The sequence below is a fragment of the Pleurodeles waltl genome, unplaced genomic scaffold (genome assembly GCF_031143425.1).
Source record: "Pleurodeles waltl isolate 20211129_DDA unplaced genomic scaffold, aPleWal1.hap1.20221129 scaffold_59, whole genome shotgun sequence".
NCBI classification, from domain to species: domain Eukaryota; kingdom Metazoa; phylum Chordata; class Amphibia; order Caudata; family Salamandridae; genus Pleurodeles; species Pleurodeles waltl.
The window spans coordinates 3,497,778-3,511,566 of NW_027150301.1; the positions used below are offsets into that span (position 1 = coordinate 3,497,778).

Consider the following 13,789-nt stretch of genomic DNA (forward strand, 5'->3'; position numbering starts at 1 on the left):
TGCCTGTTCTGGCACTTCTGCGGGTGCTGCCTGCTTCTGAGAGGGCTCCTTGTCTTGCTCAGCGTCCCCTCTGTCCCCAGACGAAATTGGCGACATCCTGGTCCATCCTGGGCCACAGCAGCATCCATAAACGCTAACCGCATGACTTGCAGCTAGCAAGGCTTGTTGGCGTCCATTTGGCGGGAAAACACTTCTGCACAACTCTCCACGGCGTGGGGGATCTATCCTCCAAAGGGGAAGTCTCTAGCCCCTGTCGTTCCTGCAGAATCCTCAGCTTCTTCAGTCCAGTAGAAGCTTCTTTGCACCCACAGCTGGCATTTACTGGGCATCTGCCCATCTCCGACTTGCTTGTGACTTTTGGACTTGGTCCCCTTGTTCCACAGGTACCCTCGACTGGAAATCCATCGTTGTTGCATTGCTGGTTTGTGTCTTTCCTGCAGAATTCCTCTATCACGACTTCTATGTCTTTGGGGGAACTTTAGTGCACTTTGCACTCACTTTTCAGGGTCTTGGGGTGGGGTATTTTTCTAACCCTTACTATTTTCTAATAGTCCCAGCGACCCTCTACAAGGTCACATAGGTTTGGGGCCCATTCGTGGTTCGCATTCCACTTTTGGAGTATATGGTTTGTGTTGCCCCTATCCCTATGTGCTCCCATTGCATCCTATTGTAATTTTACACTGTTTGCACTGTTTTCTAAGACTATACTGCATATTTTTGGTATTGTGTACATATATCTTGTGTATATTTCTTATCCTCATACTGAGAGTACTCACTGAGATACTTTTGGCATATTGTCATAAAAATAAAGTACCTTTATTTTTAGTATAACTGTGTATTGTGTTTTTTTATGATATTGTGCATATGGCATTAGTGGTACTGTAGTAGCTTCACACGTCTCCTAGTTCAGCCTAAGCTGCTCTGCTAAGCTACCATTATCTATCAGCCTAAGCTGCTAGACACCCTATACACTAATAAGGGATACCTGGGCCTGGTGCAAGGTGTAAGTACCCCTTGGTACTCACTACAAGCCAGTCCAGCCTCCTACAGTGTGTTTGCAACAGGAAGCCGTTTACGAGTTGCCTTTTATGGATGCCGCGACTCAACTCTATGGTGGGCATGACACAGAATGCTGCTGCCTCAGCTGAGGCTTTGGAACACAAGTGCTCTGTGGCTTTCCTTGGATATGATCTGGATATTTTACCACCTGCCAAAGTAGAACGTCTCCTGGCTTCAATTGTCCTGGATGTAATTGGCGATTTCCAAAGTGACACCGACTATTGACTTTGACTTGTTCAAATGGTCATTTTCCTGCCTCTGTGTCTCCTAACTTGTCACTATTGACATATAAGTGTTTTGTTAGCGTAAGAGGTATTCAATTTTTTTTCTCTTCTTAATCTTTTAAACCACATTTGACCGGCAAGGGGAGAGTGTTGTATAGCTATTTTAGCCATGTTTTACACATGTTGTTTTAAGCTAACTAGGCCTGCTGCTGTGCACTTTAACCCTTTTACATTTCATTCAGCATTGCTTTTATTTTTCTAGCAACAGCAACATTTGCAGTGCTGTTTTATTTTCTTTATCTCATTGTACTTTCACCTAGGAAAGCATTACGTTCTTAGTAGGATATTTATTTCACTTTGTGCTTTCTCCAAGGCTACAGTCAGATAGGTTGCCGACAAACATGGTATGCTGTGTCTCCAACATTCACAGAAAACACACACTCATACTTGGGGACTATTTCTTAAAATGTCGGCTGTTTTATTATAAAAACAGCCCCGTAGTCCCAGACTTGTTAGAGGGAGATTCCAGACAGTTGACCACGACTGCATGATGATTGCTGACTGCGTTGCTGCAGCTACTTGCTTAGACGGCTGCCCCCCTGAGCCACATGGGTACGGTGGCTCTCAAGACTACAGGCTACTTCCTCCAGGTATGAGGGATGGTGTACCCCCAGGGGGAAAACCCAAAGGGCAGATTAGGCTTATTACGCTGCGCTCAGACATAGTGTAAGTAGGAGAAATATATACATATATCATTCTTAGTGACAGTATGGTAGGACTATTCTTGTGTTTTACTCTGTTAATCACCTGCTTGCTTTTATTGTGTTTTATCATCCTAGTTTTTGCAATACATGCCTTTTTATCTAAGATGCAGTTCTTCAATAAATCCTTTTTGAACTACATTCTGCTTCTGTTGTTTTTGCCTGCATGAGACTTTTTGGTAACAGAGAAAGGGATGGGATCAGAACGACCACAATTCCCCTGAGGAGTCTTTTTGCCATGCGCCCGGTTGCCACAATCATCTCGACCAGAGATGAGGCACTGTTAGTTAGCCGGAGAACCCAGATTAGGCTGACAGGCGTCATGTGGTGTGGAATCATACTCAGTATCCACAATCCATGTGATCCTGTCTCCCAAATCCAGTAGCCTCCCAGGTGAATGTCATTTAAAATGGATGTTACAAAAGCTGAGAACAGTTCTGGGCTGTTCTTGTATCCCTGTGGGAGTTGGCAGAATTTTTTATGAGAACCAAGGGTGCTAAAACTTGTTAGGTCCCTACTTTCAGGCGCTATGTTTTGGCAGAAAAACCTGTTGGACATATCCTGGGTTGTTTAGTATTTTCTACGCACTATATTGTTCCTAAGTGCTGGGCTGTGTGCATTTTGTATAGAAAATGTTTTTGTGTGACTATTTAGATGTCTATAGTCTAAGACTATTCTATATGAATAGTCGGGTTTAGCGACTGGAAATAATGGATTATTTATGGATGAGTCTGAGGGTTCAGTGACACCCTGGTACTCCAATTGATTGAGGATTTCCCTCACAGGTGCTTTAGCATCATATTTTATAGGATATTGAGATTGGGGTTGGGATTGTATTGTTATTACGTGGTAGGGGGGTTCTTTGTCCCATCCTACGTGGTTACGATGTAACACAGGTGCGTGTGCCAATGGCCACTCAATGGCATGCATTTCAACAAGCTTTGTGGGAACAAGGGACGAGAAAGATTTTTCAGTCACATCCTCTCCATAAGGGAGATTGCGGATTAATTCTGGTAGCCAGGAGTTCAGCAAAGCAGCAGTCCAACTGAAAGGCAGTCCATCAGCAGCACAACAGTCCTCCTTCCTGGCAGAGTATCCATAGGTCCAGATGTGTACTGAAGTGGTGGTGTCTGAGGTTCAGTACTTATACACAGTGGTGCCTTTGAAGTGGAGGGTTACTCCAAAGACAGCCCTTTTAAGGGCACAGAGGTCTTGCCCTTTTTGCCCTGGCTCCAGACTCCCTACAAGGGGGTATGCAGCCTTTTGTAAGTAGACAGGATACATCATATTCAGGTGTAAATGTTACTGTGCCCAGCTCCTTTCTCCAATCTTGCAGAGATGGCTCACTAAGATACACCCAAGCTCCCATTGTGTGTGGCTGTCTAGGAGGAATAAACAAAGCCCAGGTGACACCCACCCCAGACATGTGATCAGAGATAGGCATCAGACATCAAATGGCTTAAGTAAGAAAATGTCAGCTTCCTAAAAGTGGCATTTTCAGAGCTGCAATTTAACATCCTACTGTACTATAATTTGTTATGTTAAATTGTGATTCTAGAGACACCAAACCTGAAAGGTTTATCTTTTCCCAATTGTGAATTATACATATAACATGTAATAAGGTTGTTCCAATGTTATCCCATGGGGGAGGTAGGCCTTGCTGTAGTGCAAAATGACTTTGGGAGTTTTTCACTACAAGGACAGGTATAACTTAAATGTACATATCCTGCCTTTTGAATACATTGCACCCTGCCGTCTGGGTTGTCCAGAGCCTACCTCAGGGGTGACTTACATGTTTAAAAAGGGTAGCTTTGGGCCTGGCAAAATGTCTATTTTGGCAGGTCAACACAGCAGTGTAAAACTGCACACATAGGCTCTGCAGTGGCAGGCCTGATACATGGTTAAAAAGCTACTTAAGTGTGCTCGCCCTCCATACCCTGTGTGTCAAGTGCAAAGGTACTGTACTTGACCCACTTAGCAAAGCCATATTAGGGCTGGCCATGTGCCATCACTGGCAAATGACTTCAAAACCCCATGGTTGAGGCCCTCTAGCCTCTGCCTTCCCTACGGCGCCCCAGACAGGGTCTGAGAAACAGTAAATCACAATGACCTCTGGCTCTGTCTGTTTTCCATAAAAGGGCATTTCCTATGCCTCTCCTGAGCATTCGGTCACGTCACTCCTTTGAAGCACGGTCAAGGGCACCCAATGTGGCAGACTGGTTGAATATTCCTGGTTGATGTAGCTACACCAACCATGGTTTTCTCAAGAATCTCCCAGTCATTACTTGTGTGTTGCTCCTGGCGTCTAGTCAGGAAAGTTTGTCACAGTCACTGGAAGTTAGATTGTTTAAATTGCAGACAGATAATTGTGTATTCCTGCAGCTTAGTTCTGAGTCTGGTTCAGAGCACTTTGCATTTTTCAAACAGATTTTTCAAGCCATAGTCTTTGTCTTAAAGCCCACTGGATCAATTTAAATCCGATAGAAAGTGTTTGGCCAAGGTGGAAGCCGATGGTATGGTTTTAAGAAGAGAAAAATAGGCTATATTAGAAAAGGACTCAATGATGAATTTAATAAATAGATATCCTCCTGCAGGTGGTGATGTGAGGATAAAAGCAGTTGACATCCTGTGCTATAGTTCAGGCGGTACAGGCTTAAATATAAATTGTTTGGAGTGCATTAATTTTACTTAAATGGGAAATTCCCCAAGCCAGAAAATAATGCTCAACATCCTTAGTTACAGATGGCCACCAGAAGTATCGCTGACCTAACAAGAGAGTGGCTGTAGGTCCTCTGTGGCAGGCTGCAGCAGTGTCATTACACATTCACAAAACCTCTTCCTGACGTTCCTTGGTAGGAGTGAGTAGAGGCTGTTGTTGAACTTACATATCTTCTTGGACAGATAGTGACTCAGTCAAGTCTTTAACAACCTTAAGAATAAACTGAGAATGAGCGAGACACACGTCTACAAATGTTGTACAGCATCAGTTATTTGATTGGGTTGAATGATTGCTTGAACAAAGGTGATTGGATATCTTTGTGACAGCGCATCAGCAAGTGTTTTCTTGGACCGAGGGATATAAGTAATGAAGAAGATGTAGCGAGCAAAGCAGTTGTGACTGTTCTCACATTGTCAATTACAGAGGCTCTCTAAGTTTCTATGATGAGTTTGAATCTCAAATGGTCTTGCATTCGGATTTAAGGATATCTCCATTGTGTGTAGATGAGTTTCATTGCAAGACGTTTTATAAGTCTGTGTAGTTCCGCTCACATTCTTAGTAAGTAAGAAAGGTAGAAGATCGAGTATTTGTAATCCTGAGATTACAAATCAATTGTCATTAGACTGTCCAATTCTATTAACTTCCTGAAACATATAATTATCACTATATTCAAGGGATTCAAAATCAGATTTCTTGTTTCAATCATCATCTTTCTTGAATATCTTGAGAGGGAAGGAAGGGGTGGGCTCTCTGACACTGGAAGCTTCCCAGAATCTAACCATCATTTCTTTGATGCTGACAGAACAAGGTGAGAGCCAAGAAGCAGAAAATTGAGTCTGAGATTGAACAGCTGCGCCAGCTCCTGAGAGATAAAGAGCAAACACTGTACAGGGAACTGGAGGAGTTGGAGAAGAAAATTACCATGGTAGAAAATGCAAATATCTCCAAACTGTCCAGTCAAATCACCTCTCTCAACGTCCTGATAGCAGATCTAGAGAAAAAATGCAAGGAACCAGCCTTGGACCTCCTGAAGGTGAGACACTGCTTCATAAATACAAGACAATACAGAAGTGCTCCATTCATATTGTGTGTGATGCGCTGAATGTACGTGAGAACATGCATGATCAACAGAGAGAGTCAATTTACAGCAACCTGTATTCTGACAAACCAATATAACATTCAGACAAGTTAAACTAACTGCAAATGCTTCTGTTCTGACAGCCCAGTGCAATGTACAGGAAAATCCATTACAGAGCAAACTCCTTATATGCTGACAGTCCGACGCGGTATAAAGAATATGATAGGCTAGGTCATGTGACTTCATTCGGAATATCAGACTCTTCTTTATCATGTGACCTCTTTAAGAATATCACAGACCGGTCTGTGTCATGTGATCCCATTCAGAATATCAGACTATGCTGTCCTGTCACCTGGTACAGAATATCAGACTTTGCAGTCTCGGGTGACCCCTTTCAGAATTTTAGACTCTCCGCTGTGCCATTTCACCCCTTTCAGAATAAAGCTGTGCTATCCTGTGACCTTGTTCAAAATATCAGACTCTGTAGCTTGTTGTGTGGCCAGATTCAAAGTGTCACAGATGGTGCTGTGCCCTGAGCCAGTATTCAGAATATCACAGATTGTGCCCTGTCACGTGGCCCTTTTTGAATTATTGCAGACTGGGCTGCATTATTCAACCTATTGCCCTGCATCATGTGATCCCACTCAGCATATCACAGACTGTCATGTGATCATATTCAGAAGCTCACAAGCTGTACTTCATCACATGAGCCCTTCCAGAATATCACACTGTGCTCTGTTGCGTGACCTCATTCAGAATGTGTTTACAGATTAACTTTTATTGTTACAAATTTCCTGGGGATTTCAAAGAATAACCATTCTTAAAAGAAAGTAAAATATAAATATATTTCAGTTCTATTCCTAAACTGAAATATCATAATATTGACACATTTGTACATTCCTATTTATTGATGGAACTTTAACAAATAGAGTGAGCACTAGTTACATTCATTAATGGGTTGAGACTGAATATACCTACTACAGTATATGTAGTTTGGTTCAATCCCACTAGAAACTCCCACCTTCCCTTATTTACATTTAACGACAAACCGTGAGTGTGCAGATTAAGAAAGAAGTTTCTCGTAGAACGGTCACATTGTGAATTATGGTTGTGTACGTTGGTGCAGCAGTATCAACAACAGTTTCATGCATTTTCACCAGCTTCAGTGCTGTTTATTAAAACTGCTGCAATTAAGTTCCATTGCTCCTGGTCCGAAAGATTTCCTAACCTGAATGAAAAATGTCCTAGCTTTTGTAATGGAAAGCTTTATTTCCAGTAAGGACACGAAAGCGAGGAGTATGCTTTTCTTCCTTCGCTGTAATCAATAGCAACCATATTCAAACTTTACGATAAACTACAAATCCCAAGAACCTTTGGGAATGGAACAGACAAAACATCCAATCAAACATAGGCATTAGTCCATGACCAATCAGGCCCCAGCAGAGACCCATAAAGTCTCTTGTCCATGTTGTCCCAGTCTCTGTCTTCGCTCGAGATCAGCCACCGCACATCCATTGAGTCCTGTTTCCCAATCTCAGTCCCTAGGAAGAAAGAGAAGCATTAATACCGGGTGCCATGTCGGAGAAACCTTAGCAAAAGAGCTTTCTTAACATCACAGTCATAATGCTGTATTACAACACTGCATCATTTAACATATAATAACATAATAGGAAAAATGATGACCTACCAGTCATGTGAGGGTTGGGGGTCAAGATTCTCACCGGGTGGGATAATCCTTGTCCCTGTGTCCTTAATAGAATTGATACTTTCCATTACGACAGGTAGGACATTTTTCATTCTATGTCAGGACTGGAGGCGAGGGTTATGCTGGGTCAAAGCTTGCTTATGATTAAACAAACCATATCCAGCACCAGCCTCTTAAAAGTGGAGTGCAAAGACCCGTGTCCTGAATTCATAATATCCTCCAAATGGGCACCCAGGCTAAAAGCCTTTGAAGCCATTGGCCCTCAAGTGGAATGTGCTCCAAAAACCTTGAGATCAATGCCAGCCTCCTGCATGACCCACCGCACTCACCATTCTGTGGTAGGGGAAGAGACCGCCCTGTGCGGTTTCCGCAACACGATTAGGACCTGGTGCTCACCAGGTGGGCGAAACTTGGAAGACATTTCTTCATATGCCTTGAGGCATTGCACGACACACACAGTTTAGGGGAGTCTGGAAATGCAGGATAAGAAATAACCCTGGTATTGGACTTGGTCCTCCTATTTACTCCAGATGGGGAGAAGGTGCACCCCAATATGTTCAGGACTCGAACATCTGAGACCCTCCTGCAAGATACCAGGCACAAGTCATTGCTAATTTAGCCTAAATCTCCTTTCTGGACAAAAATCTGTTGAGTTGCTAAGACAAGAAAATGTTCAGCACCTACAGCACCTGGTTGGCATCCCTAAGAGCACAATAACGTGGCTCTGGTTAAAGCGAGAGACAAATCTCTTGACGGATGCCATTGGTGAACCATCCAGAAGGGTGTGTCCTACCGAAACGGTGAAATGGCAAAACTGTGAAACGGAAGGTATTGATGGATCTATGCCCTAAACCTTTCTTTACCAGACTAGCCAGGAAATTAAGCACTTGAACTACATCTGCGACCACGGGATCCATACCCCTTTGCATGCACCAGCGTGTCCATTGTGTCCATACAGACCTGTAACGTTTGACTGTACTGCTGGCTTGGGCAAGAGGTCTTCAGCTTGTCTCGAAAGGCCCAGGGCCAACCATCATCTCCTGTAATCTTCCACGCCATCAGGGTCAAGGAGCCTTCCATCACCAGTTGTGAAGCAGGGGGACACTGATTGGAAAATCCTAGGAAAGTTTCAGAAGAGCAGGAAAACAGATTTGAGATCTCCAAAAAGGTGTGATCAACACTACTTTTGAATGTTGCCTCCTGAGTTGAGCCGAGTGCTCATTGCAAATGGAGGGAATGCGTAACCCTTTTCCTGACTCCAATCCTGAAGGAAGGCGTCTGTCGCTGCCACCAATGGTTCCGTTCTCTAACTGAAGAAGCGGGTAGTTGGTGGTCCAGCCAGCACACCAAAGGTCTACAGAGACTGGTACCCAGCATACCTGAAGCTTGGCAAAGACTTCTGGATGTAGTTTCCATAGGCTAGAATCCCAAAGATGAAGGGAGTGCCTGCTCGCTTCGCTTGCCGGAGGAGATATTCTGCCGTGACTGAGATTTGATGGTCCAGGCAGTGCTGCCAAAAATTGGAGCCTTGGAGCGAGTACTCCCAGATGGTTGATATATTGGACCACTGACACATTTTTCATTTTGAGAATGGCACACAACTGAATCTTGTTCTTCGTACAACATCGTACAATGAAAGAGCCGGTTAGAAGCTTCATTCAATTTCTGTTCTTGAGGAGACCCCTGTAAAAAACTCTGCATCTGGCAAACCCAACCTGACCTGCTGGCATCCAATTCTATAATGAGGTCTGGGGCTGAACCGAAAATCACTCTCCCATTCCATGCTTCCTTGTGGGACAGCCACCAGCCGATTTCTGCCAGCACCCTATCTGGGAGAGACACCAGTTGGGAGTAAGTTAGTCCTTTCTTCAACTGAGAAGTCTTTAACCTCTGTAAGGTTCAGTCATGGAGGGGCTCCAGAAGGATGGCCTAGATGGACGACGACAGGCAGCCCACCAGGCGAGTGATCTGCCTCAGCAAGGTGTGAGGTTTGGCTAGGGTCTTCCTCCACTTGTGTTGAATCTTCCCCACCTTATGGGATGTAAGGCTGTGGACAGTCATAGTAGAGTCCATGATGAAGCCCAGGAAAGTTGCTCTCTGGGAAGGAACCAAGAGTGACTTTTTCTCGTTTATCACAAAGCCTACCCCCTTCAGAAGGTTAATGACTGTTTGAAGTTGGAGAGAGAGACAACATGGACATTGACCCATTATCAGCATGTCATCGAGGTAGATGATAAGGCGTATCCCCTGCACCCTCAGGTGTTCCACAACCAGTTTGAGAACCTTTGTGACACACTAGGGGCATAAGAGACAGAGTGGCAAATTTGAACGTTTGTTGGCACCAAACATGCTGGGGGAACCTTCAATGCAGGGGAACATTTGAATCTTTGGGTATGCGTTTTTGAGGTCCAAGTGGACCAACTAGTCTGAGGGTCGTAATACGTCTTTGAAGAAGTGGATCCCCACCATCTTGAAATCGTGGTCGACAAGCCATTCATTGAATTCTCATTAGTTGATGACTGGGCTTTGTCCTTCATTGCTTTTGTCCACCAAAAAGATGTTACTGATGAACCCATGGGGATGTGGGACCATCGGGGGAACACCCCCTTTGTCCAGTAGGTAAGACAAGTCCTCGGCCATGAGGGCTGCCTCTCGGGAGAAAAACTGAAGGGGACGAGGCCATGGTTCCTGATGAGGGAAACCATAGAATTCTATTTGGAAATCTTGGGCCATTTGTAAAACCCAAGCATCTGCTGTAAAGGATCTCCAGGCTGTCCAGGAAAACCCCCTGTCTGACCCCACTTTTATAAGAGAAATAGGATGAGCACTCAGCGGAACTGGAGGAAGCGGAGCTCCCTTTGAATCCTCTGCCCTAGATATGTTGCCCTCTGGTGGGGTAGAAGTTGGTGAATCTGGTCTGGTCCTGAAAGAAGCCTTGTCTGGAGCCTTGCTCGCTGGAAGGGTATTGGGAAAGTGCGTGGCTGACCAAGTGGCCTCCGCCATGACCGGCTCCTTGGAAAACCCGAGAGTTAAAGACTTTCTTTATGGAGGACCTGGCCTAGTCTGGGGAGAAGAAGGTGTTCACAAACTTGCCGAACTCTTTAATAAAGGGTCCCCTTGGGCAATAAGTCTTGCCTTGGAGGTCGCATTGTCCGGGTGCTTTGGGTAACCTTAATCAACAGGGAGCAGCAGCACTGTGTAGACGGCGTGCAATTGGCATTACCTAAGAAGATGATAGCGTGCTGTGCCCACCCTGAAAGGGCCTCTGGTGAAATAAGGGCACTTGTGGCCTTGGATTCTTCAGTCATGTCAAGGATCTTGATAAGGGGCGGCAATATTATTCAAAAGCTTATCCTGTCAAGCCCTCCAGGAATGGAATATGGACTTTTCCGGGTCTTTTATGAATTTTTCCAGGGAAGTGGCCATTCTCGAGTCAATGTCGGGAGTCAGGGCGACTTTACCCTCCAAGCCAGAGCAGTGACATTCAGCCCGAAAGCAGCTGCTGGCTTCTTTCTCCAGGGGTTTCCTAAGGTGACCCACCACATAGCTGGCTACCTTTTCTGCCGGGGCCCGCTCAGAGAACCAAGGGTAGAGGATGTCATTGGGGTAAACATGTCCAAGCCCTGGTCCTGGGCCTCTGGGTTTGCAGAGTAAAGGATGGATGGACGCCAAGGTCTGGAGGACCCTGCCTCATCATCTGAGTCCACAGGGGACTCATCATCTTGAGTGTCCAGGGAAATAGGGCATGGGAATTCCAGGGTTGGTTCAGTAGGACCCGGAATTTGGGGTGGAGGGGGTGGATAGCCAAGAAAGCTTGCTTAAGGCAAGCAGAAGCATCATAGTCAACGCCATCCTTGCGAGGAAGCTTGGTAGGCACATGGTCTGGATTTGGGGCAGATTGGAAGGTGCCTAAGATCCCAAGAGGGCGCAGCGGACTCCTTCATGGGATTAGAGATATGGGTGCAGGCACGCGCTACTTGATCCACCAGGTGCTGTTCCAAGGAGCCCATGGCCCCAGCAACAGCCTGGTAAATTAAGGCGTCTACAACCTCATAAGATTCATAGTCCCAGGGCTGGAATTCTAAGGGGTCCCCTTTCGACTGCTGATCTCAGGAAACCTCCGTGTATACAAAAATTAGGTGCAAGTGGGGAATGAGGCGGTGCTGCACTAGTTTACAAGTGAACACCAGAATATACAGCGCAAGCACTGCAAAGTGCCAATTGGTCCAAAGTGGACTGTTTGGGTCTCTGCTGGGATCTGATTGGTCATGGACTAATGCTTATGTTTAATTGGATGTTTTGCCTGTTCCATTCCCAATGGTTCTTGGGATTTGTAGTTTATCATAAAGTTTGAAAATGGCTGCTATTGATTAAAGGGAAGGAAGAAAAGCATAATCTTTCTCTCCGGTCACAACATAGAATTACTTCCGTCCATTCATTTAATAATTTGTTCTTCAAATTGAAACAATTCAGAGGAAGTCCGATTCTATACATAGAACATAGTTTGATGACTGAGAATGTTCCAGTTCAAGTGTGATCAGTTCTCAGAGAGCATTTGGAGCCACCTGTTTTAAACGAAAACACCGCAGTATATAGACACAAGGGCTTTTTCCTGAGTACTGGTTATACCCAGTTCTAGTTCTGCAGCTTGTATAACTGGACATTTTCTAACAGAAACAAGAGACCTAAGGATCTTATCCCGCGCTTTATCCAAAGTCCTTGTTTATTTACATTTAATCCCAAAGAAGTGCGTTAGAAGTATTTATGGAGTGGTATACTTTGAGTATAGACACTAGTTGTTTCTCAAGTGATGCAGGAGTTATAACAGGTCTGGCATCTGATCTCAGGAACTCTAGACTATAATACATGATGCATTCAGAATATATCAGATTGTACTGTCATCTGCCCTCATTCAGAATTCCAACGTTCTGCTGTCTTGTGGGACCATTTGGGATATCACAAGCTGTGCTGTCATGTGACCCTATTCAGAACATACTCCCAGGTGTGTAACTGAACTTGAATTTCACAACTTATATTGTACCTAAACTTCTGCCAGAATTTAAAATCTGTTGTGGAAACTGATGTCCTTTTGCCTGTTCTTCTGTTTTGCAGGATGTTAGAAGCGCCCTGGACAGGTAAGGTTGGTTTATTGTTCTCCTCTCAGTGTGTAAGGAGCAGATCTGGCTGCAGTGTGGAAATGTCAGTACTGAGCTCACACAAATCCACTCTGCTGCCCGAGCAGTACTACCTCATACAATTATTATATGTAGACCACATCGTAGCAACTCTCCTGTCTTCCCAACAGTGGTGAAGTCCCTCTGCTTATTCTCAAAACATCCACAATCTTTAAAAGCTTCTTTCAGTTTTCAGAAACATTACTTGAGTGCTCAAAAAACAACCTTGAGACCCTGGAACTCAGAGTCTTATGTAAATACCCCCCGAGTCCAGGGGAACGCACTCATGTCCACAAAAATCAATTTTGTCCACAGAAACTACCTCACGGTTTCCACATTCACAGCATACTCAAAACCTCCTTCAATACCTTCTGACCCCACTGCCAATCCTCAAATGTCCCTTTTGTGCTTTGAAACATCATTGGAATTGTCTAAAAACCACATCAGCTCGCAAACCTGTCTCATCTTTTATTAAGGAGCCTGTGTAGGGTGTTAAAGGGCTACAACCCTAGATTTATGCCCTAGTTTAAGATATTGCTTGTGCCTATCTGACCGTGAGTGGCCATATTACTAAGAATTAAGTTACTACTAAAACTGAAAATGGGTGTAATTTTCAAAGCTTTACTTGGAAATAATCAGCTATATGAAAGCAAATAATTCTGAGATAGTATAGCCTTATAGCCCGCTGCAGAGGGCTGTACCAGGTATTAAAGGCCCTGAACCTGAGTTATAGGACCGAGCCACAGGTGAGGGTCTAGAACAAAGGAGCGGGCCATTAACAACCGGTATAGCCCGAGAGAGAAGGGCTATAAGTCTCTTAAAACATTCTGCCCTTAGTGGTAAAAAAGGAGAAACATGAAGACAAGGATTGGAATGTTGGAGCTTTGGCTTATTCCAATCATTATAAGCCCAGAGCTAATCTATTGTCTTCAAGGGAGCTCCCAACATCCCAATCTTCTAAAGATGGGTAGAGCAGAGAGACGGGTACTTCAGTTGTTCAAACTGAGGCAAAGTTATGCAGTTGCTGAGTTACAATATTACATTACATTTGTTATTCAGACATAGTATT

General features: G+C 44.4%; 1 protein-coding gene across 1 annotated transcript in view; it reads left to right on the top strand.

Moving 5' to 3' along the window:
• The window catches only part of LOC138278807 (E3 ubiquitin-protein ligase TRIM39-like), a 233,389-nt gene that overhangs the window by 190,732 nt on the left and 28,868 nt on the right, over positions 1-13,789 (top strand). Inside the window, exons 3-4 of the mRNA XM_069219319.1 lie at positions 5,566-5,796; positions 12,659-12,681. Coding sequence (XP_069075420.1) covers positions 5,566-5,796; positions 12,659-12,681 — 254 coding nt within the window. The remainder of the gene's footprint in view (positions 1-5,565; positions 5,797-12,658; positions 12,682-13,789) is intronic.